Raw genomic sequence first — 24,323 nt, forward strand, 5'->3', positions numbered from 1 at the left:
CCATTCTATTGTTTGGAAATTTTAGAACGGAATAAGACAAATTATTCATTCCGCCCAAATCGAAGGGGAAGGAATATGGTGGTAAGTGATGGAATGGAATGAAATCCATACCACTCCTTTCTGCTCCGCTCCATCCGTTTTTACATTATCCAAACAACGGAATATCATTTTATTCTATTCCATTCCGCTCCACTCCATCCGATCCCATCAATCCAAACAAAGCCTTAAGTTATGTAATCATTTAACAAATGTTAAGCTATGTGACAAAATATTATATAATAAACATTGTTGTAGAAATGTACGAGTAGTATACATAATATACAAATAAAAGTGTAATTCAATAAGATACAAATCTATTATTGGTTCCCGTATAAAAAAATTTATATCTTTTATTAGTGTATACTTCTTTTTCTGTACTTTTACAGAGTATCCTCAAAATATATTTTTTTAAAAAATTTTGCTGAAACAAAAACAAAAAAAAAATTGCTGAAACAAAAACAAAAACAAAAAAATATTGCTGAAACAAAAACAAAAACAAAAACAAAAACAAAAAAAATATTGCTGAAACAAAAACAAAAAAGAAAGTAAAAGTAAAAGTTGTTGAAAACAAAGAAGAAACCTTAACCAAATCGTAAGTTAAAGCCGTTGGAGAGAGATAGAGTACAGTTTGAGTGTATGTGTCTGTCTCTGAATCTTTTCTTTGTTATTTGTGAATTGAAAAAACAGAGCGATGTGGTTAAAGACATTAGTAACCTCTCCTATTTCCGTAATCGCACTTCTCGTCCTCTTGATCGCTCTCTTTCTCAGATTTCCCATCAACTTCCCCACTTCACACTCACAGGTTACTCACTCCCCATGATTTTTTTTTTAATTATTATTTTTTTAATTTTAAATTACAGTTATAGGTTAAGTCAATGATTTTGACTTTACATTCTGTGTAGAGATTGTTCAGTACAGAAGAGCTTTCATTGTTCAATGGAACTGATCAAGGGTTACCAATCCTTTTAGGAATTCTCGGGTACTTGTCTCTTTCTCTCTTACCTAATTTGCAATTCGCATAGTTGCAATTACAAACTCTAATATCTGTTTATGTATCTTTCATTGTATTTTTTATAGATCTGTTTTTGATGTAACCAAAGGAAAATCACATTATGGTTCAGGAGGAGGTTACAATCACTTTGCTGGAAGGCATCTTCTCATATCCTTTCATGTTTCAATTCCTATCAAATATCACAATTTCAACTCATGTTTTTTTTTTCTATCATTGTCATTTTAGGGATGCTTCTCGCGCATTTGTCTCTGGAAATTTCACAGGTGAATTACTTTTTTAGTCATCTCGTTTTGATTTCGCATAGCCTTATCAGAATTCTCAATTTCTGATTTTGTTACAGACTTTCGCCACTACTTGGCGCTGGAAAACTTGCACAATGATCTTCCTTTAGTTCTTTGAACAATATAGTATTGTTTTAATTCTTAATATACTTTCTTACTCATCATGTAGGAGACGGCCTCACAGACTCATTGCGCAATCTATCTAGCACTGAGGTTGTAATTCCCGTTTGCTCATTTTTCGAACATTGACTTACTCACATGATGCTTCACTACATCGAGATTTCTGATGAAAATATTCATTTCATTAAATTCTAGTCTTTTAAATATGTAGCCATCCTCTCTTGGCTTCATCACCTTAGAGTATTTCTGTACAAGTGTCAGTGTCTTGTTATCATGTTCTTCTTTCCAAGAACTTATTACTTTTATTTTTTTTCCGAACTAATCTGAAATATAGATGTAAACCTTATCCTGAATTAAACTGCATGCAGGTCAAGAGCGTTGTTGAGTGGAGAGATTTCTACCACAAATCTTACAAGTGAGTCATATTTCCTTCAATTTGTTACTTCCTTTTAACTATTAACTATCTGAGTAAGCCATGTTTGCTTTGCAAGAATAGAATAATACCGATACCTTCTTATGTCTCATTAATCATGATGGTTTTCTCAAGGATAGGATACTAAATTACCGGGTACATTTCTGTTCGACATCTGCTTCTGCAGTGTTATGTCTCTATCAATTAAACCTTTGGCACATCAGAAAGTGTTGGTGTTGTCCTTAGTTGTCTACCAGTCCGATAGGATAGTCTGAATTGATGCATTTTGATAAGTGTAGGTTTAGCAGAAATGAAGATTAATTTAATGCTAGTTGAATCAGTTCCCTTTATAGTGATTAGATATGGAATTTCAAATTTGATAATTTAATCATGGATTGAATTAGCTTGCTGGAATATTTATCCCTATTTATATAGGTACGTTGGTAAGTTAGTTGGTAGATACTACGATAGCCAAGGGAATCCTACAAAATATTTGAAAGGGGTTGAAGCAAAGGCTGCGAGAGGTGCTCAGCTTCTAGAAAAACAGAAGATCGAAGAGGCTAAACAACCTTCATGCAGTTCAAGTTGGAGTCAAGACGATGGTGGTCAGGTATACACCGTCGAAACTAAAATAATTAGCAGTTCAACCTACCTGCATAAATGCAGATTTTAACGCAGGTTTGTATATTTTGGTCAGGTATGGTGTGATGCTGGCTACCCGAGGTTGATTCTGCGACCGATAGAAATGGCTTTGACCGGGAAGATAAGTAAGCGATGCGCTTGCTTTGAAGAGTCTCAGTTAGGCCAATCTGGTTTAGAATTATACGAAGGATGCGACTACCATGCCAACAGGTGCAAAGCTTAGTCACGAATGTAACACCAATAGGAGAATACTTTTTGTCGGGTATACACGTGTTTTTGAATATGTATTTTAAAACTTAATTTAATGAATCTGGTATACTTGCACGAACAAAGTCTTCTACTTTCACAGTGACAAAATGTGTCTGCATCGATTTTGGGATTATCAAATATCTACTCAGATGTTTAAATTGTAAAACCGAATTTTGAAATTCCAATAGTGAACATTATTTATTTCAGAAGTACATTCAATCTCCTAAGCCATATGGAATGAATAATCATATGGAATACATCGTATCGCTTCGGAGGATCATTCACTACAAAATGTCTTTGCACTTTCTTAACACCTTCATACAATTTCATATATTTCTCATCAGATATACCCAACAAAATTTCCTTAAGCTTAGGAATTTCACTAACTTCAATCTGAAGAGAGAAAGAATCCCAATTAAGAACATCACTAAAAGGAAGCACATATTGTTGTGATACTATAATAGGTACACATTCTGCATAAATTGCCTCAACAATTCTTGGACTAGCAACTTCATAACCACTTGGACAAATACAGAATTTACTCTTCTTCATTGTTTCATGGTATGAAACATTCTCTGGAAGTTTTTCATAAACTAAAATATCTTTGTCTTTGTTCTCCCAATGCTGGAAAATCATTGGTCTGATTTTGCCATGCATTCTTCCTGCAAAGAAAGCCAAAACCGTTCTGTTTTGCGACGGATAGCCACCAAGTAAACCTTTTGTTTCTCCTAATAAGTTGATTTCGGGAAATGATGCATCTTTCTTCGGATTGAAATGCTCCGAGATATTTGCGTTGCATAGTACTCGAATTGCAACGAAATATAATTCCTTAACATACCAAGTCGCTCTTGGTCCCTGCGCACAACAATGTAAATATCAGTCTAAAAAAACACGAATAAGCTGAAAATGTGATTGGGTGTAATTAGTGACCAAATTGAAATTACCCAATCATGACAAGAAAGCATGAAATGATCAGCTCCATAACTTCGATTCCAATATGCATATTTGTGTGATATGATATCAACATAATCACCAATAGTTCTTCCCAAAACAGCTTTATCACGAATAACCGGATGAAAGAGATGTTGAATGATCATAACAACGCTAAACGGTAGAAAAAAGACATGAGCTTCATTTGGATTATGAGTTCGAAACACAGTATTGCTTTCCAATAAGTTGATAAATATTCCTTCCATTGAATATATATTCTTGCAAGGACCATAATGAAAAAGAGGAGGCTCTCCTTCTTCATACACATAGATTCTAAATAGCTTCTCCATCAAATGGTAACTCCTATAACAATTCAAAACAATGAAATTTTAAAGTTTGAAAAAAATGAAAGCTAAAGCCTTTGATATTATTAATAAAATGGTTGTCTTTAAAGGCACGTAAACCAAATTACCGTACATTGCACAGAATCTAAAATTTGTAACGATTAAACTGTTATTAAACAGAGATGAAAATTTGAGGCATCTCTGGTGATAAAATCATACCTATGAAAAGCAAAGGCATTTCTATAAATGTCTCCTTGTGGAACATAATCATGAGAATCCTCAATAGGAACAATGTCATTGGTTTTCAACAATGCTTGTTTTATCAAAGCTCTTGCTTTTGCAAGACTTGCTTCAACTTTCTTCAAATTTTCATCTCCTTGTATTGATATTCTTTTAGACAATTTGTGCAATTCTCTATTATAGGACATTGTCCTGTGTCTTCCCTCATGCTACATGGTACAAAAACAAAAACATCAATCCAAAACCTTAATCAACCTTAAACTATAGGTGCACAAAACAAAATTGCATGCATAAGATTATTGATGATACCTTGTATGAAGAAAGGATTGATCCTAAATGTTTCTTATGAAGCCTTTGATAATTCAACTTTGACACCCATTTAAAACCCTTAAATGAATCAATGCTAAATAACACCAAAAAGATAGAAAATGCAAGTAGACTCAATTTTATTTTGTTGAAATGCCACATTTTCTCAGAACTCAATGTGGATTCATTGCCATATCTCTCGTTTCATTCTTTGACGAAGTCTTTTTTTGTGGAAAGATAATGTATAATGTGAATTTTCCTAATTTTTTCCATGTGGCTAGAGCACAATATAGTCTAATAAAGTGTATATAAAGTCATTTATCTACAAAAAGACAAAAGATAAATTAAATTTGAGTTTGACTTGTAACCAAAAAAAACTTTTGATTCTGATTTCACCGAGTAAATTTTGGGACCATCTGAGGCTATAAAGTTTGGTGAATTGAGATTAGAAAAGTTTGCATGATAAATCTTGAGTTCATTACTTTACTTATTTGGTAAGATAATCTAAAACCAGCTTTATAAATAATTGAAGTAGAACTTAATCAATTTAGTCAATCATGGAATCCAATTCATTTAATCTTCTAACTTTTTTTAGCATTTAAGAAAAATGTAACTCTTTTTTTTGAGGAAATGTAGCTAGTATCTTCTAGCAAAAAAAGAAAAAGAAATGTAGCTAGTATCTTCTCAATAAATTTGCATTAATTTATTTCTTTCATAAGAAAAAAGAAAAAAGTGAATTTGCTTTTATTTATTTATTTATTTATTTATTTATTTTAATAATAATAATACTAATACAAAATTTAAATAAGTCATAAATATCCGAATAAACTAAATATATGAATTTCAACTATATTCAACATTTTTTAAATTTTTTTAATATTAATTATTATATCTTTTAAAATAAATTAATACTTTTTCAAAATATTAGCTTTATTTTAGTTTTTTTCTACTAAATAAGCATAAATATATTGAAAAAGAAGATAAATAAATCTAGAAAAAGCAGTCTTAGTCTATTCTTTTTTACGTTAATCCTGGCCAATACCAACTCAAAAGAAAATAAATCTAAAAAAACAATCATAGTCTATTCTTTTTTACATAATATTGCCCATTACTCAAATGTACTAAATAAAAAATTGTAAAGGAAGTAGATGTAAATTGACCATAAATATTCAATGGAGTTGAAATGCATATTAAGCTTTAATAGTTGTGCTTAGCCAAAGCCCTGATTAGGAGGAAAAGAATGATTGTTGTGTTGAATGAAATATATAACAAATGAATTGGGACTTGTGGAATACTCCCTCCGTTTTTTATCGTAAGTCGTTTTAGACTTTTTACACCGTTTAAGAAAAATAATAATTATTGTATGAAAATAAGAAATTATGAAGGTTTTTACAAAATTATCCTTCATTAATGATATATGGAAGATAAATTTATATAATTGAAAGGAGAGAGAATAATAAATATTTAAGGATATAATAGGAAAAATATCATTAATTATTCATTGGAATTGTAAAGCGACTTATATTTAAATACAATTTTTTTTTCTAAAACGACTTATAATAAAAACGGAGGGAGTAATATTTTAGAGTGATCATCTTAGTAGCATTCAATAAAGGTTATCCACACCAAAAATATTTTCATAAATTTATTTTGGATTCATCTCCTAGTAATTAACCACTAAGTTTAGTTACTTATAGTATTGAATTTAGGTTTCACACCATACCAAATTGATGACTAAACATGATAACTAATGATCTCTAAAGGTCTCAAAACTCAGTCTTTTATCAAAGAATCCCAGGTTTCTTCACTGATCAACATGTCACAACCTAGCTTTATGGTTGATGCCTCATTGAGCCACATTAAATATCTAATACATAATCCATAGTTGGATTAGGGGTATGTAAAAATATGATTAACTGAATCATATACTAACCAAATTGCATTGAAAAAAACAATTTGAACTATTTAGATCATTAATAAACTAAATAAAAAATTATAAACAATTCAGTTATCTAAATATAAGTTAAAGAGTAGTTTAAACTGTTAAATAACTATTTTAAAAAATAATTATTTAAATAAAAAATAGATTTTTTTTTTAAATTTAAAAATAATTTTTTTCTGAAAATTTAAAAAACTAAAAGTAAAAAATATATATTTCTAAAAGTATAAAAAATAATAATTTATGTATAATAGGCCCTAAGAAGGTGCTCTTTATTATACCGTTATAATTTCGATTGAGCTTTTTCCTTAAGTGACTAATATATATACACACTGAATCAGAATCGTAAAAGTAGAACTTTTAATACCTTAGAATTCGAAATTAGTAAAACATAACATAACACCGACTAGTTGATGTTATGCTAATAACTTTATTTAGAGAGAGTTTAATTCTATACAAAACTAATCTTACGTCATGATATTTATTGGCTATTACAGCCGCAGTCATAGACTAAATATTTTAACACAACTAGTGTCTCTACCCGTGCGAGGCACGGGATAAAATTTCTTATACTAAAAAAAATATTTTATAATTATTCATAATTTACAAATAAAGTTATATTAACATTATAATATGTCTTTGTTATTAGTTGCACACAATAAAACTTTTTATCAATAATAAACTATATTTTGTTTATAAAAATATTTCTATTGGAAAATTCTTAGGTGGACACATACCTAAGAAATTGTTTTACACACAACCAATCACAAAATTTTAATTAATTAAAAAAATAAATACTGATTTTCTTTCTCCTTCATAATCTCAATCATACCATGAATCCAATTAAAACCAAAATTAAAATTAAAATAAATTTAAAAAAGACTCTTTCTCATTGGTTGTGCCTAAGAATGTGGATTTAGGGTCGTGTCCATGCAAGAATTGCTCATTTCTATTACTTAAAAATTTAATTTATTTAACCATAAAACTTTTTTTTTTCATTTATAAATTATGATGCTAATTTAAAAATAATAGAATTTATTTTATTTTTTTGTCAATTATCAAAAAAATTATTTAGTCTTTAAATATATAATATCAATTAAGAAATTAAAATAAAAATCTTTTTTAAAGTTACTCGATACGAAATAAATAAATAAGATCTCATTTTAAAGATGACCTTCATTTCGGAGAAATAATCTATATGAAATCAATTTTAATTTAGAAAACTTATATATTTTTAGATTTTTGTGAATAAAAAATGATAAAGATTAGAATCCAATCAAAGAAATTATAAAAATTAAAAGTTTAAATATTTATAGTATGTTATTATCCGAAGAGATTTAGTTTTGGAAAACAACTTAGTTTTATTATTTCATGTTTCGAATAATTTATAGATTTAAAATGTCAAATAAAAACGTTTTAAATAATTTAAAATTAGTTTACTAATTACTACTATTAATTATTCTGTTAAATAATAAAACAAAATAAAAAATAGAGTTGTTAGGAATTAACAAATTAGATAATTAAAAAATAAGTTAAAGATATATATATATATATATATATATATATATATATATATATATATATATATATATATATATATATATATATATATATATATATATATATATATATAGAAAGTTTTCTATTAATAGCAAATTTAAAAATAAAAAATTTAAAAATAATAAATAAATATAATATAGTAATGGTAAAAAATGTATATAAAATATAAAAAGAATAACAAACATTTCTTTTCATTAGAAATTTGTGTATTCACCAATCATAATTATCTTTTTTTTATATAAAAAAATACTTGAATATTTTTTAGTATAAATGTTAACATTTTATCATTAAAAAATTAATGTTTTTTCAAGTCAAATTTATTTTGGGTGCGTGTGAAACACTTGGGTCCTGAGATTGTGCTCCTCTCAAGGTCTCAGGCTCGAAACCCACTAGATACAAATTGCTTATTAAAAAAAAATCAAATTTATTTTTTCTTATATCAAGTCATAATATCATATATCATTTTTTTATTAAGTATATGTTTGTTTATCAAAAAAAATATAAAAGAAATCATACTAAAGAGAAGTTGAATATTTTGTAGTAAATTTTAAAACATAAATATTTTTTTCTAATATCTTTTATTTGATTTTACACTTTGTCAGTTTAAAATTCTATGTTACGAAATTGAAATAATCAAAAAATAAATTAAATAATAAAAAAATCAAGTGATTAACCTATGTTTTGGTTATACTAAATTTAGATAAGTCAATCAATTGAAATAATATTAAAGGTAATTATTATTATGTTTACTATTTAAACTCAACAAAATAAAATTCTTAATCCTGCCCTTTTTTTGGGACGCAAGCGGTTGAAAATGAATTTTGTTTTAGATTTTGAGTAGCATTGCCGTTGGAAATATATAAATATTGATCCTATATGATAGGTTATACTTTGTTCAAAACCAACGCAAAATATTTATGAGTATCAAATACATATTTTTTTAAAAAAAACATCATAAATAAATACAATTATAAATATTTATTTGTTATATAATATTTTTTACATTATTTAATGTGATTAAATTTTTTTTTCTCGAGCTATTAGAATTTTGTGTACTAATTACAGCAAAAAAATAAATAATTATCTCTGGTTGTTTCTTATATTATATTAAAATGCTTCTTATACAATAAACTAAAATTGAATTGATAAAACCTCATGATATGTTTAAAAGTAGCATATTAATAAATTTTATTTTTCTTTATAATTTATTTTCTTATATGATGGTCAAACAAAAAAACTGGAACGTAGAAAAAAAGCATAAAATTATATCTTTTAATAAATACGACAACAACCCATTAAAAAATTGAATATTCATAATTATTTTTATTTAATTGTCTTCTTAAATGTTTATTTCTACGTATAAAACCAACGCATTAAATGACAATAATATTTATTAATACAAAGAAAATAACCTCAGCATTGGAAAAAGAAACAAAAATGAAATGATTAAAATTCTATAATAATACTATATTGGGAAGATATGAAAAATAAATTAAAGCAACACCATAAAAGATAATAATTTTTTTTAATCAGATATAAAGGCCAAATTCTTCTATGTCCAAGTCATTCAGTCAGGTAGACGTTGGCCATATATGCAATTGAAGCAAACATGGACGTTATAAGCAAACGTCATATATGAATATCTCCATCAAACTACTGTCAAATTAAGTTATTATAAATTGTTTAAGTTTTATTGAAACATTCATATAGCATCAATACAATATAAATCAAACTGGTATAAATCAACACAATTTTTGAAATATTAGTATGTATAAGAATAAGGACTTTATATAACTCAATGAAAAATCATACGACTAAAATGGCTAGTCATCACAACATTACAATGTAATCCAACAACCCTATAAATGGTGATGATGGCAAAACAAAATGTTATTTGTGTTATTGTTTTCCCACAATTTCTTTGTCTTCATCCTTCAAGCAATACATACACAACATCACACTTACTCACACAATTCGAACTAATTACAATATTAAAACTAAAATATAATAACAAAAACACAAATCTCAATGATGTTTCATCATTCTTTTAGAAAAACTTACGGAATAATAGAGCTAAATGTCACCACTAACAATATCTCTTCCAGTCATAGAAACCAAAATGCCCTTCATTTTTAAAACCAATATACACCAACATCACCAAAGAGTGTCAACAACACACCTCACTAAAAGATCACATGCAAGATTAAATAGAAATAGGTAAATTATAAGTAGTAACAGCAGAGTAGATTAAACATTACCATCCAAAATTATCATCACCAGAAGCAAGCAACTTCACAATTCCTTCAACCTATTTCTATAACAATCTTCACCAAATTGCAATAATGGGTTTGAAAAAGGTTTTGATTTTAAGAAATGGGTTTGAGAGCACTGAAACTTGAGATCTAAAATTTCCGATGGTAATAAAGAATCGAGTAAAATAATTACACCAACAGAAAAAGACATATGCAACATTGCAACATTGTTTCCAAGCAAGAGCAGATTTAAAAAAAAAAAAAAAACTCAATATGCTCTGTTTGTGTTACTGATAAATGAAGGTTGTGTTTGGTGTTTAAGTGATATTGACGGTGGAGGTGATGAATTTATAGAAAATGAATTTGCATAATCTCTAATTTTCTATGGAAATGGATAGATTCACGGCCAATTTATGTAGTTGCTTTGGAATATAAATCAATTTATGGGAATACATTTACTTTATGGGTAATGCTAACGAGTGCCCCAGGGGCACTGGTTAAGAGTTTAAAATGGTATATTTTGTTTATTAAATATTTTTATTAAATGTAGTGAAAATTAAAATAATTGACTATGGTAAGAAATAAAAGGTATGTTTTTCTTAAAAACACTTGTATTCAATGCATTGTAAGTTTAAATAATTGATTTATTTGAAGAATATTTTTTATATTTGGAATGCTTAACCAGTGCCCCTGGGGCACTCGTTAGCATGACCCTTACTTTATTATATTCATTATTATTATGACTGATTTTTTCGATTTACGGTGCATTGATATCATTCAGTATAGAAAGTAGATATTAGCAATAATAAATATAAATTGTATTGGAATACTAACGAAAATCCGAAATAAAATAAAAAACAATTAAAAATAAATTATAACAAATATAGTAAGATTACTTAAAATAGAAATTTTTTAAAATAGTAAGGTGTCTAAAATGCTGACACTTGGCAAACTTGCCCAAATTCTCATTTTGCTTTATTATATTGTATGATACCACCAAAATCAATAAATTATGTAATATTTGTTATAGAAAATTAAAAAAATAACTGAAAAATAAAATATATATTTTCTTATAAAAATAAGAAATATATTTTTTTCTTGATTTAAAAAAAAAAAGAAAACTAGAAATAATAAAAGTTATTTTTTAGAAAATAAAAATTATCTTTTTTCAAAAAAAAAAATCTGTAAATAATTTTTTCCTTAAAATTAAAAAATTTCTTTTTAAAATTTTTATTTTATTTCCAAAAAGAATTGGAAAAAATTGGTTCTAAAAGAGTTATAAATATAAAACCAGTATATTTTATGAATACAAACCGATTATAAACCAATTTATAAAAATAAACTGGTTCTAAATTAGTTTTAAACTAAACTTATATTGTTTTAGCAATTAATTGGTTTGTTATTAAAGTTGTTATTGAAAATTGAACCGAACCATTAATATGATTTGCTCCAGTGCAGTTCATGAACCAAGAATACTCCTACATTAGACTTAGGTCTGAATACTTTTTCCAGAATACAATCACCACACAATCACCACTTTCCTTTTGTTAACATCTCCGCTCCAAAAAAAGTTTCTAATGGCCATCTCAAGGGTTCAGAGGAGTGAGGTGGCCCAACAGTAGACACTAATTGAGCGAGTTAACATGTTGTGAACAAAATATTGAAACAAAAGTGTTCCACATGCTATACATAGATATGAAACTTTTCATACAGTCAGTTCGAAAATTATTTTGTCAGCTATTCGTCGGAGATGTCGTGATATAACTTTATCTAAGAGATTAATTGCCTGAGATGCTAAGAAAATGCAATTTTTTATGTTCCTCTCTCTAATAAAATCTTTCTTCTTCTTTAAAATCAGAGATGGCATGACATGAGTCAATCTATCTGCCATGATCTTGGAAATGATCATGAACTTAAAATTAGCCAAATTAATTGTTGTTTATCAATTTTGAAAAAATTGCCAGTGAGAAATTATCGGGTCGTGTTGCGGATTAGGTCTCTCTAAAACGTTTTGTGACACTGTCTAAAGTTGTACAAAACAATCAGTCAACCACGCTGCTTCCAAGATAAAACAAGTAAGTTCTATACAATACAATTATTACTTGCACGGTAAATAATCTGTCGAGAAGTACACTCTTTGATGGTAAAAAAACCATTTGAATATGGTATAAATATCAATCGTAGTATTGGATATAACGATCAATCGTAATAATTTCTCAAACCAAGAGAAATTCTAATAATTCTCCAAAGAAATTCCAATAATGGTCATTTGACCACTCAAAAATGATTTCTCAAACAAAGAGAAATTTGAAGAGTTCTCTAAAGAGAATCCAAAAATTGCGCTTGATAATTTTTCAACTAAAACGAGGAGAAATTAACATAATTCTCTATAGAGAATAGAGAATTCAAGAAAGCACTCAAAAAATTCAACGGGTAAAAAGAAAGGGGGAGAAATTAGTGTTTTGACAATTTGAAAGACGCAAAATTAAGAGAGTGAAAAAGGAAAAATTCGATAAGTTTTTGGTGTATTTTAGAATGAAACAAGGAATTTTCTTATATAATAAAGAGAGATAGCTAAGATATCACACCTAAGTAATATGAGACTAAGGAGTTTTTTCAACCAACACACAATGTTTGACTTAAAGAACTTTTTGAAATTCATCTTCATATATTGGAATATTTAGGGATGGCAAGTTGACCCAAACCCGCGGAGCCCACTCGCACCCGAATCCGAGTCAAGGTGGAGAAAACCCGAGTTTATTGAGTTTGGGTTTGGATGTCACCTGATATTTCGGGTGCGGGTTTGGGTAGTGTGAAACCCAAACCCGAAATCACACCCACTTTTAAATATAATATATATATATATATATATATATATATATATATTATATATTATATACATACTTATATATATATATATATATATATATATATATATATATATATATATATTATGGAAAGTTGTAGGAAAATTGAATTTTATGTATTTTACTGCGGGTTCGGGTTTGGGTGAAAAAACTCGAACCCAACGGGTGTGGGTGTTATTTTGCCACCCGAACATCCTTTGGGTTCGGGCTCGGGTGCGGGTTTGGGTAGTGTGAAACTCGCACCCGACCCGACCCGATGTCATCCTTAGGAATATTGATATATTGTTCCAATAATCCCCCACTTGAATTTAAAAAAGTGTTTCAGAAGTAACGTCAAACATTTTTTAGATTGTGCATAAACAGATGAGTCTACGACTTGAACCTTTGCGTAGCAAGTAGGATTTCGATTCAACAAAAGTTGCTCAATTGTCTTGAACTCTATATCAGACATCAAACCCACACACAACCTTTTCTTAAGGTGTTTTCTAATAACTCGTGCTTTAATGACCCAACACATGTATCCCAATTTAGTGAAGGCTCTAGGAATTCTGCCTCGAAATTCCATAGGAACCAGCCTAAGTTCCACAATCACATAGGTGGGTCTATCTATCAAGAGTACTCTTGTAGCCTAGGTACTCCCTCATACAGAGTATATAACTCATTAAGAGTTTCTATTATCTCATCCTTTTATTATAACACCACATTGAAATATGTAGTCATTGTGTATTTGTTTGTCAATTATATTGGCATAATTAAGGGTATGTAGTAAGGGTGAGCGTGAGGATTTGGTTTTAAAGGATTAATTTTAAATAAAAATCTTAGAATAATATTATAATGATAATATAGTGAATAATAGTATATTATTATTATTAACATTATTAGTAAATTTATTATTAATATTATTAATAGAATTAAGGAAAATGAAAATATATTAGGGAGAAGTTAGAAGGGATTGAGGGAGAATAGAGAACACGTGAAAAGAGAAATAGAGAGAAGGAAGAAGAGCTAGGGCAAGAGGGAGACTAAGGAATTATGCCATTCTTGAAGGTTCAAGCTCAAAACTAAGGTAGGGGGAATGGGTAATGGTGATTTAACATAAGACGGTAGTGAGAGTTTCTCCCCTCTTAAGATTTTGAGATTATATTTGAATTCTGAAATTATATGTGTTAATGTAAGTGATAGATGAAATTCTGAATTAGATTGCATGAGTATGATGAATGAGTTGTTGTATTGCAAATTTATGTTGTTTCCTTTTGGTGTGTTTGAATTGATGTGTATATAATGCAATGAATAATGAAATTGATGTGTAAATGTGTGTTAGATTGTTGTATGTTGATAGAGAATAGACTCGTAATTTGAATTCGTGTTTTGATCTGGAAAAATTAGAGTTTTGGGGTGAATGGGGAATGGTTTCGTAATTGAAAATTATGCAAAAATTGGCTCTGCGCAGGAGAAACCAGTTTCCAGTTTTGAGGAAACCTATTTCTTGAGTGAAAATTGGGGTTTTTGGGCTACTAGAAGTGCAGAAACTAGTTTCCAGTTTTGAGGAAACTGGTTTCTAGTTTTGAGGAAACCGATTTCCACCGAGTCGGACAGAAATATTTTTGAACTTCAAAAATTCATAACTTGAGTTGTGAATATCCGAATGACGCACCGTTCCCATAATTAATCATATTTAGTTCACATATCACTACGATGTCTCTTAATCTTTTTACTAAATTGAATTTCAATTTCTTTCACAAAATTCTTAATCATAGCAATTTCAAAATAATATCATTCTTAGTGATTGTGTACAAATCTATTCCAATAGACTAACTAAACCTTGTTTTTATCAGAAGAAAACCATAAACAAGATTTTATAGTTTCTGAAGTATGCATGAAATCCTTCAAGATTAAAGTCTTTTCAGAGGTGGACTATGTTCCACTTCTCTAATACAGACAACTTTAGTGGTGTGAGCTACTCCCAACAACAATTTCATTTCCGTGTATATTTTGAACATTGCAGGATCATAACATACATGACGAGAGGAGCCAGTGTATAACCACCAACCATCAGATTCACCAATCTTGTTCATTTTAGTGATCAAAGCCATAAATTGCTCATTAGTCAGGTTAACTTATGCATTAGGGATAGCATAAGGTTTAAGCCTAATCTTACATTTTTTTAATCATATGACTTAGTTTTTCACAATTGAACCGAGAGAAAAAATTAGTGTCATTTCTTTATGGTGGTGGTTGTTTCCTAACAATTAGAGTAATTGAGGCCCTTTAAGGGCTCTCATTCTTAGTTCGGTTCACAACATTGCGTATCCAATTCTTCAATCATTTGCAAAATGGCTTCAAAACTACATTGAATTTATTTTTGCTGTCGGAAACAACAAAGAATTTTTATTTTTAAACTTATCTCCAAGATTTATCTATATGCAATCTAATTTCGGCCTTTTTTAAATATCCAACATTTTTATTCATCATATGTACCTCTTGTTTCCACTGCTACATTGGTAAATCTAATGTACTCCTACATGGTCTCTTTCTTCTTTTGTGTGATCCTATTGAGTATGACTATAATGGTGGATTGTCGCTTTCGAGCGGTAAACTAAGCAGTGAAGGAGTCACATAGTTCCTTCTGTGAATCTATGCTCCCGTTTGGGAGGGTTTTAAAACAGGACATAACATGTCCCTTAAGGATTAAGGCAAAGAGTTAATTACAAAAAGGGTTAATGCAAAGAGTTTGCATTTCACAGCTCATTAGGCGTGGTAATAATTAAATATGTTGTTCACATGTTTTACGTGTTCGTCTGAATCCCCTGTACCATCGTAATTTTTTAGTTTTTGGGGATTCTCAAGGCATCTCGAGATCATGCTGTCAAAAATGCGTATGCAGAACGAGATTCTATTTTACTCAAAGGATTATGTATCTACATTATGCCTTTCTCATCTCTAAGAACGGTGGGGTATGACTTCCACTTTTCCCTCCGGAGTTGGGTGGACGAGTTTGATGCTCTCTATTTCGGATTCTGAGATCTTAGGATTTCTCAATGCTGTGAAGCCGCATTTATTGGAGTCGACTCCAATATGTTATAAAGATCTTGATGCATAAAGATCTCACACATGGTGCCAGTTCTTAGAGGAGCACACTATTGGTTCTCTTCAATCCTGAGTACCATGTCTGCCAAAGCTTGAAAGTTTTATTGTTGTACTAAGTTATATACATTGTTCACCATATCAGCAACTCCTTGCATGTCTAGGTTAGCTTGTAGTTGCTTAATATTTGATAGCATCTCTTGTTCATATAAAAACGATTACGAATGAGGTTGCTTCGAAGGTCGACATTGGTAAATTTGTTGCAAAGGTTGGAAAAGCTTAAGGGTTTGAAACATTCCCCAATCAAATGTCGAAAGAACAAAATCATGTATCGAAGATCACTAAAACTAAATCATCTTCTTTACTTGTTACTGAACCTTCTTCGTGAGCCATGCGGCGGCCAATCCACTACAACATCTATTGCTTCTGGCAACACTTTTTTATGCAACATGTGTAAATCGTTGCCTAAAAAAAGATTAGGCAACAATTTTTACTTGTTGCCAAAATAATTCTTGCAACACCTCACAAATGTTCCCTAAAATACTTCTGGATACGATTATCAAGCGATCCTATGATTTATATTTGGCAATAACAATTAAATGTTCTCTTAAATGCTTATGGGTACAATTTTAAGTTGTTGCATTATTTGTAATAAAAGGCTACATTTTTCAAATGCTGCATACAAACTTCAATAAAAAAAATTAAAGCTAACTTTCCCTCGCAACATCTTAATATTTTATTTAACCTTTCCTTCAAATATTATAATTTTTTAAATTTAATAATACAATATATATTTTATAAAATAAAAATTATTTTAGAAAAACTTTGAGCAAAGAAAAAAAATTCAACTTGACCATCATAACGAGTGTATAAGTTTTATTCTAGACATGTGATTTTTAAAATTCTTGACAAATTATAAAAAAAAGTAACATGAAAATATTTATTATAAGAATATATAAATAATACTATGAATTAAATAGAATCATTAATTAATTAATAATTTTTGATTATCAAACAACATAAATAATTAATATTATAAGTTATCTTTATCAATTTGTAATTAAATAAAATATATAAATTTTTAAACTTTTTAAATGATAGTATTCAATAAAAAGTGATTTTTTTTATATATAAAATTAAAGTGAGAGTTAGATGGAAGTTACATCCAGTTCTTTGTCAATTGTAAAAAACCCTCCAACGTAAAAAAGGGTTTTCCCTAATAAACCAATAACCCTCAAAATAGTGTGTTGGATTTCTCCATGTCGTGAGGATTGGAATAATGTGTTTGATTTATAACGAGGAAAGCCAAACCCTTGGCGGCGGGCGTTGATTTCTCCGTTGATAAACTCTGCGAATGTGGTTAGGGTATCTTCCACTTTTCCCTCCGGAGTTGGGTGGACGAGTTCGATGCTCTCTATTTCGGTTAGGATTCAGAGATCTTGGGATTTCTCAATGCTGTAAAGCCGCATCTATTGGAGTCTACTCCAATATGTTATAAAGATCTTGATGCATAAAGATCTCTCACACATGGTGCCAGTTCTTAGAGGAGCACGCTACTGGTTCTCTTCAATCATGAGTACCATGTCTGCCAAGGCTTGAAAGTTTTATTGTTGTATTAATTTGAGAGCATCTCTTGTTCATGTAAAAACGATTACGAATGAGGTTGCTTTGAAGGTCGACATTAGTAAAGTTGTTGCAAAGGTTGGAAAAACTTAAGGATTTAAAACATTCCCCAGTCAAATCTCGAAAGAACAAAATCATGACCGAAGATCACTAAAACTAAATTACTTTTTCCACTTATTACTGAATCTTCTTCATGATACGGGGGGCGGTCATATCAATTAAATGTTATTTTAAAATATATATTACTTTAAAATTCAAAGTTGAAAACTTCATTAAATGAATTATCTATCTTGAAAATAACATCTTGTATGTCTAAAATATCTCCCAAAGTATCTCAGCAGTCTTAAGTGAAGGACAAAAAACAGTTAGCATAGAAAAAAACACACATAGTACAAAAAAATTGATCGCCATATATAATTGTCTTAAGTGGTTGAAAAATTAATACGCTGTGTTTTACTCTTGGAATATTTGGTCCCAATCGTACATTATCTCATAAAACACTTCAACTAAAATATACAAAGAGTAAGGAAAAAAAAGCATGATGATCTGAATTCAATCACGTGAAAGAAATGGAAACACAAAAAGACATAACACATTGAGTGTGGTTTCACAAAGAAAGCAAAATTTCCAATTTAAGCAATTCCCACTTTGTTAAAGAGCAAGCAAATTTAGCTGCAAAGAAATTGAAGGCACGTGAAAATACTCACATTGAGTTACTGTGTGTGGTGTTAATTAATGAGAGAGCTACATTGCTATACAAATGTTTTTCTCATGTGTAACTCATTTCCCACGTGCCTATACTCATTCAATTCAACTTGCTCCAACACCTATATATACACTTTTCAAGTCTAGGTCTCATGCATTAATATACTCATGCATGTGTCCTCCTAAATATCTTGTGTTCTCCACTATGTAGCTTTTCTCATATTGTCAACATAAGAAGCTACTACATTGGAATCACAATGAAGAGAAATTGTTACTTTAATTCATTATCTCAAAAACCAATGTAAGTGAGTTATAAGTTTTTTCTTCATCTTCATCTTTTATTCTATTATTTTCTTTATTCAAAATTTTGTAGGAATGAGGAGTCGAAAGTAAACAAACATCTTGTTATCATTTCTCATGAACTTCATGAATTTGATGATAAAGAATTTCAGGTAATATATAGATAATAGATATACAGACAGACATATATTTTAGAATTGTACTTAGGGATAACAACGGGTTGGGTCGGATGCAGGTTTCATACTACCCAAATCCGCATCCGAAATCGATACCCGAATCCAAACTCAAACCTAAATGTTGTTCGGGTGGCAAAATAACACTCACACCCACACCCATTAGGTTCGACTTTTTCACCCAAATAAAAACCCGCAAGAAAATACATAAAATACATTTTTTCTACAATTTTCCTACAACTTTCCAATATATATATATATATATATATATATATATATATATATATATATATATATAGTACTATAAATAAGAGGGTGTGATTTTGAGTTTCGGGTGTGGGTTTCACACTATCCAAATTTGCATCCAAAATATCGGGTGACACCCAAACCCAAACTCAATCAATTCAAATTTTCGCATGTTGACTCGGATTTGGGTGCGGGTGGGCCTCGCGGATTTGGGTCTGCTTGTCATCCCTAATTGTACCAGTATGGTTTTCTTATTATTGGATGAAATTATTTGCAGGCCCGAGTGATAATATGGTTGGCAAATCAAGAAATGGAAGGAAGGAATGGTAGGAAAAAAATTCCTCCAACACTATCACTTTCATTGCAACCTCAAGTGTTATTAATGCATGCTTCACATGGCTTTTCCATAAAGCAGTCACTTCAAATTTTCCTTCAGAAGAGAAAGAGAAGGATTCAAAGTCACGCCTCTATTATAACGTGTCGTGATAGTAATGGTGCTACAAATTAGTGAAGTGATTGGAATCAATTCATGTGTTCATAATTTGTAGTAGGATATAATTGAAGCCTATGAGTGTGTGTATTTTAGCATATTTTTAATTGATGTAGCCATGACTAGATGGTGACAATTAATGCACGTTTTTTATTTTTAGTATGAATGAAGAATATTAACGCTTTCAGTCTACTACTAGAATCTAGAGCAATGATGCATATGTGCAAAATGTGGATCCGTCGCATTCAATATATTTTTATAGAGGTGTGCTATTTGTACACTGGATTTTCATACACCATAATTACACCGTATAAACTACAAGGCAAAATGTTCTTGGGCACAAAAACCAAAGTAAAATGAATTATTAAAAAAAATAAAACAGTAGATCTTATAGATACAACTACGGTATAGTTGTTAGAATATGGTGTTGACATATCTTTTCCCATTTTTATATATGACTTTGAAAAAGTAGGAAAAAAAATAGATACAAAATTGGTATGATCGTTAAGAGCAAAGACATGCAACGTGGGTGAAATGTTTGATAATTCATGGCAAAAGAAATATAAATTAGTTCTTACAAAAGACATAACAATAAAATGTGTTTTTTTTTAAGGCTTTGGATCATCTCCTTTCATACATCCCTCTCCTTCAATCAAACAAGTGTAATAATAATAATATTAGTAACAAATAATATATATAAAAAAAAGAGAAAATGTTAGAGAGAAATAGAGACAAATTTGTGAAGAAGATAATAAGAGAGAAATAATGGAAGGAGAAGATCCAATCCCATTTTGTATTCATATATTAACTTTTCACTAAATATGAGAAATTCATTCGGTTCCGATATGAAAATCAAGTTCATTACCAATGACGGTTGACCTTTGGGCACTTCCTTGAATACCAAGGTGGGCGTAGCATGTGTAAATAATATTTTTAATGGAGAATACTCATCCCAATTTATAGTGTGTTTGTATACCACCATGAAAAATTATAACTGTTTCTAAAATTCGGAGATAAATCTTCGAATGCACCATTTCTACATACATGTCAACTTAAATTGCTCAGACACCTTTATTTTGTTAAAAGTTAGTCCATAGATACATCTCCGTATCAGTATTAGGGTGAGTCTAAAGATGCATTTCTGTAACAACCCTTAATTTAATATTCAGTGAATTTTTTGGAGATGCATCTCCGAAATATGTTCGGTTAGGTCAAACCATAAACAATTAGAAACAATGGCAGAATGTTGGAAAAACAATATAAATTAACATCAAAATACTCAATATTACATAGGTAATCATTAACATAAATTTAACATTACATTTCATTACAAACAGGTGGTTCAGGACGTTGCAACATCCTTAGAATATATTTGGTCAATCTTGCAATCGTCGCATCCACTTCACTCGAACCCTTTGTTGACTAACGGTAAAATATACTGCACATAACTCTTCGATTTTCTGGATATCACAAGAGAGCATTCAGTTTGGACTTCAGATCAAGGAGATGTATATCCTCAGAGACCCGAAATTAAAGTGGGGACTTTGCACAATTGAAATATGTAACACCCAAGTTTAATTATTTATTTTTAATTGAATTTGTGTTATAATAATTAAGTGATATATATGATTTATTTAATTATTTGGTGAAGAGTAGAGATTTAGTTAGAATTATTGTTAATTTATTTAATTTAATTAATATTAAAAAATAGAATTTTATTAAAATTACAGAGAAATAAGTATTTTGATAGGAGTTGGGGGTGTGGTTAGATTTAGTAAAATAATAGAATTAGAGTAATATTTTAATTTAAAATAAAATATTGATTTTTAAAAAATAATAATAGGGTGTAGGGAGAGTTGAGGGGTGAGAGAAGTATTGAGATATATCAGGTTAATATAAATAGTTAAGTTGATGAAACTTTTGTACGCTACTTGCAAAAGTTGGAGAATAGACAGAAAGAGGTAGATTTAGAGAAATTTAGAGAGCGAGAAAACAATCTCAAAAGGCCAAAAATTTCCATCTATCGATAAATTCGAAGTATGGGATTATTCATATATGAGTGGCTAAACAGAGGGAAAGTGATGGTTCCTTGCCCTTTTGTCTTCTCGTTTTCTTATATGTGATTGTTATGTTTGTGGCCAAAAAGGGTTCGGGCAAAACCCTTTGAGGTGATTAATTATTGAACTTTCCCTTTATTCTAATGAAATATGAAATATGAAATTGTATAACTTGTAAATTTTTTTGCCTGGTTGATGCATTGTTGTTGTATAATGATATGTGGTTATGCCTTATTGCAAAATTATAATAATTAGATAATGGCATATATTTATCAGTGGCTGTTGGTTTGTAATTTTTTTTTTTTGGAAAATTCATAAAAGTCGTAGAAATAATAATAAAAGTAAAAAAATTGGAAAAAATTGAGAGTTGACTTTTTAGAGTTGTTTTGAGTATTATTATTACTTGTTTAAGACCGTCAAAATAAAAGAGTTGTGAATTAAGTTGTTAGAGTTAAAATTTGAGTAACTCTAACATATTTAGATTTGTGATGATATGTTTGTGAGTAATTTTTTTCATGTTTGTGGACTTACATGAGTAATAATATATTTTTTCCTGTTAATGAGTAATTGTGATTAATTATATAATTATTGAGTTGTAATTATATAATTTGTTGAGTTAAGTAGTTTAGAGAGGAAATACAATGTTGACCTTACATTGCAAAATTATGGGTTCATAGAGGAACCATTTTTGACTATGTATTTTGAATGTTAATCGTTGAAATTCATGCATTCATGTATAACGAAGATAGGTGGTTTAGAGATGGACTAATGACGATCTCAACTTCAGAGAGGAACCAGGTTCAAGGAGGAACCAAAGACATGGATAATTCAGTAACATAACTCTGGCATCCAAACATTGGTTCCACATGCATTTTGGAGGAGAAATGCATTGCATTGCATTTGAATTGATGATTATTTGAGTATTGTGAATTATTTTTTGAGATTGTGATTGTCATTGTTAAACTATCCTAACTGTTTACATACACCATTAACATTATCAACGTATTTATCACCCCATTAATTTTGTTATGTTGCTCGTTGCTATGATGTTGTAGATTCTCAAAAAGAGAATCATTAGATGCTGCTTGTTCGAAGGATCGGTGTATACGCCTACTTTTCTATGTTTATCGTTTTGAGTTTTAGTTTTTTGTGGTGTCGCTATGATAGTGTAACATTGGGACGATTTTCATTTATTTGATATTTTCTAATGATTGTTGACTTATTTGCTTATGTTGAGATTAACCCATTTGTTTTGATGAAGTATGAGATATTTCAGTCGATATATAATGATTTAAATTTTCTGTTGCGTTATTATAAAATTTTGAGAAGCATGTTTTTGAGAGAGATGTGACACTCTGTTGTTGAAATAATCTGATATTGCAAATTTTTTTAGAATTTATTTTTAGGGTGTTACCAGGGGTGGCAACCGGGCATGCCCACCCCGTATAGGCCCGCCCTACAAAAGCCTGAGAAAAAATAGGGCAGGGCGGGGCAGACATATTTGAGAGTGCGAGTCTAAAACCTTGCCCCTCCCTGCAAAGGCCCGCAGGCATTGAACCTTTCGACCTAAAAATAGTAAAATTGTATGAAAAAGCTTATGTTCACAAAAAACTGGGCGGGACGGACACATTAAAGAGAGCGAGCCTAAACCCTTGCCCCGCTCTACAAAAAGTGCGGGAAAAACAGGTTTTCCCCGCGGACTGGGTCTATTTTGCCACCCCTAGGTGTTACATAGTTGGTATCAGAGTAGGTCGGTCCATTCAGCCTAAGTTGTGAACGAGATTGTGCCTTTGCGTGCGACATGTGTGTGAGAATTATCGATACTTGTTTTTGTTATCTATTGTTTTCTTTGTTATTTACAATTAGTTAATCTGTCTTGGCTGATTGTGCAAAAAGAAATGGATGGAAGGAATGATCGTGCGATTTCTAATGCTTTGGCAGGAATGGCTCAGGTGATTGTGCAATCGAATGCGACTTTACAGGCGAATTAGAATAACAATTAGAGTGGTGGAGATGATTAGTTTCGTGGGATGGGAAAGTTTCAGAGGAACAATCTGCCTACGCTTAAGGGGAGGTATGATCCTGAGGGCGCTCAGACTTGGCTTTAGGAGATTGAGAAGATTTTCAGAGTTATGGCGTGCACTGATGAGCAGAATATGTTGTTCGAGACACATATGTTATATGAAGTGGTTGAGTATTGGTGAGGAAACACCCGTCAGAGAATTGAAGCTGCTGGTACTACTGTTACTTGGAGAATTTCAGGACTGAGTTTTTAGAGACGTACTTTCCAACTGATGTTCACAGTAGGAAGGAGATTGAGTTCTTGCAGCTAAAGCTAGGTAGTATAAATATGGCTGACTAAGTGGTCTAAAAGTCTCCCCTTGATTGGAAGATGCAACATGCACGAGACATCGTCCAGTGTGATGGACATCTCACCATGTGGAAGATGAAA

At 30.1% G+C, this 24,323-nt stretch overlaps 3 protein-coding genes across 3 annotated transcripts; 2 read left to right on the forward strand and 1 right to left on the reverse strand.

Moving 5' to 3' along the window:
* Positions 1 to 580: 580 nt before the first annotated feature.
* LOC131655927 (membrane-associated progesterone-binding protein 4-like) lies at positions 581 to 2,953 on the forward strand. Its single transcript, XM_058925727.1, has 8 exons — positions 581 to 841; positions 942 to 1,018; positions 1,117 to 1,188; positions 1,277 to 1,314; positions 1,502 to 1,545; positions 1,821 to 1,867; positions 2,300 to 2,474; positions 2,562 to 2,953. Exons 1-8 carry the CDS (start codon positions 731 to 733, stop codon positions 2,727 to 2,729), a joined length of 732 nt encoding a protein of 243 aa, XP_058781710.1. The 5' UTR covers positions 581 to 730; the 3' UTR covers positions 2,730 to 2,953.
* Positions 2,908 to 4,852, reverse strand: LOC131655926 (probable glycosyltransferase At3g07620). The gene is made up of 4 exons (XM_058925726.1): positions 4,579 to 4,852; positions 4,249 to 4,478; positions 3,700 to 4,048; positions 2,908 to 3,610 (listed from the first exon to the last, which is right to left on the reverse strand). Exons 1-4 carry the CDS (start codon positions 4,735 to 4,737, stop codon positions 2,954 to 2,956), a joined length of 1,395 nt encoding a protein of 464 aa, XP_058781709.1. The 5' UTR covers positions 4,738 to 4,852; the 3' UTR covers positions 2,908 to 2,953.
* Positions 4,853 to 18,787: 13,935 nt separating this feature from the next.
* LOC131655928 (uncharacterized) lies at positions 18,788 to 20,075 on the forward strand. Its single transcript, XM_058925728.1, has 3 exons — positions 18,788 to 18,906; positions 18,979 to 19,057; positions 19,602 to 20,075. Exons 1-3 carry the CDS (start codon positions 18,863 to 18,865, stop codon positions 19,830 to 19,832), a joined length of 354 nt encoding a protein of 117 aa, XP_058781711.1. The 5' UTR covers positions 18,788 to 18,862; the 3' UTR covers positions 19,833 to 20,075.
* The last annotated feature ends 4,248 nt before the right edge of the window (positions 20,076 to 24,323 follow it).

This window comes from Vicia villosa, linkage group LG3, assembly GCF_029867415.1.
Source record: "Vicia villosa cultivar HV-30 ecotype Madison, WI linkage group LG3, Vvil1.0, whole genome shotgun sequence".
Taxonomy (NCBI): domain Eukaryota; kingdom Viridiplantae; phylum Streptophyta; class Magnoliopsida; order Fabales; family Fabaceae; genus Vicia; species Vicia villosa.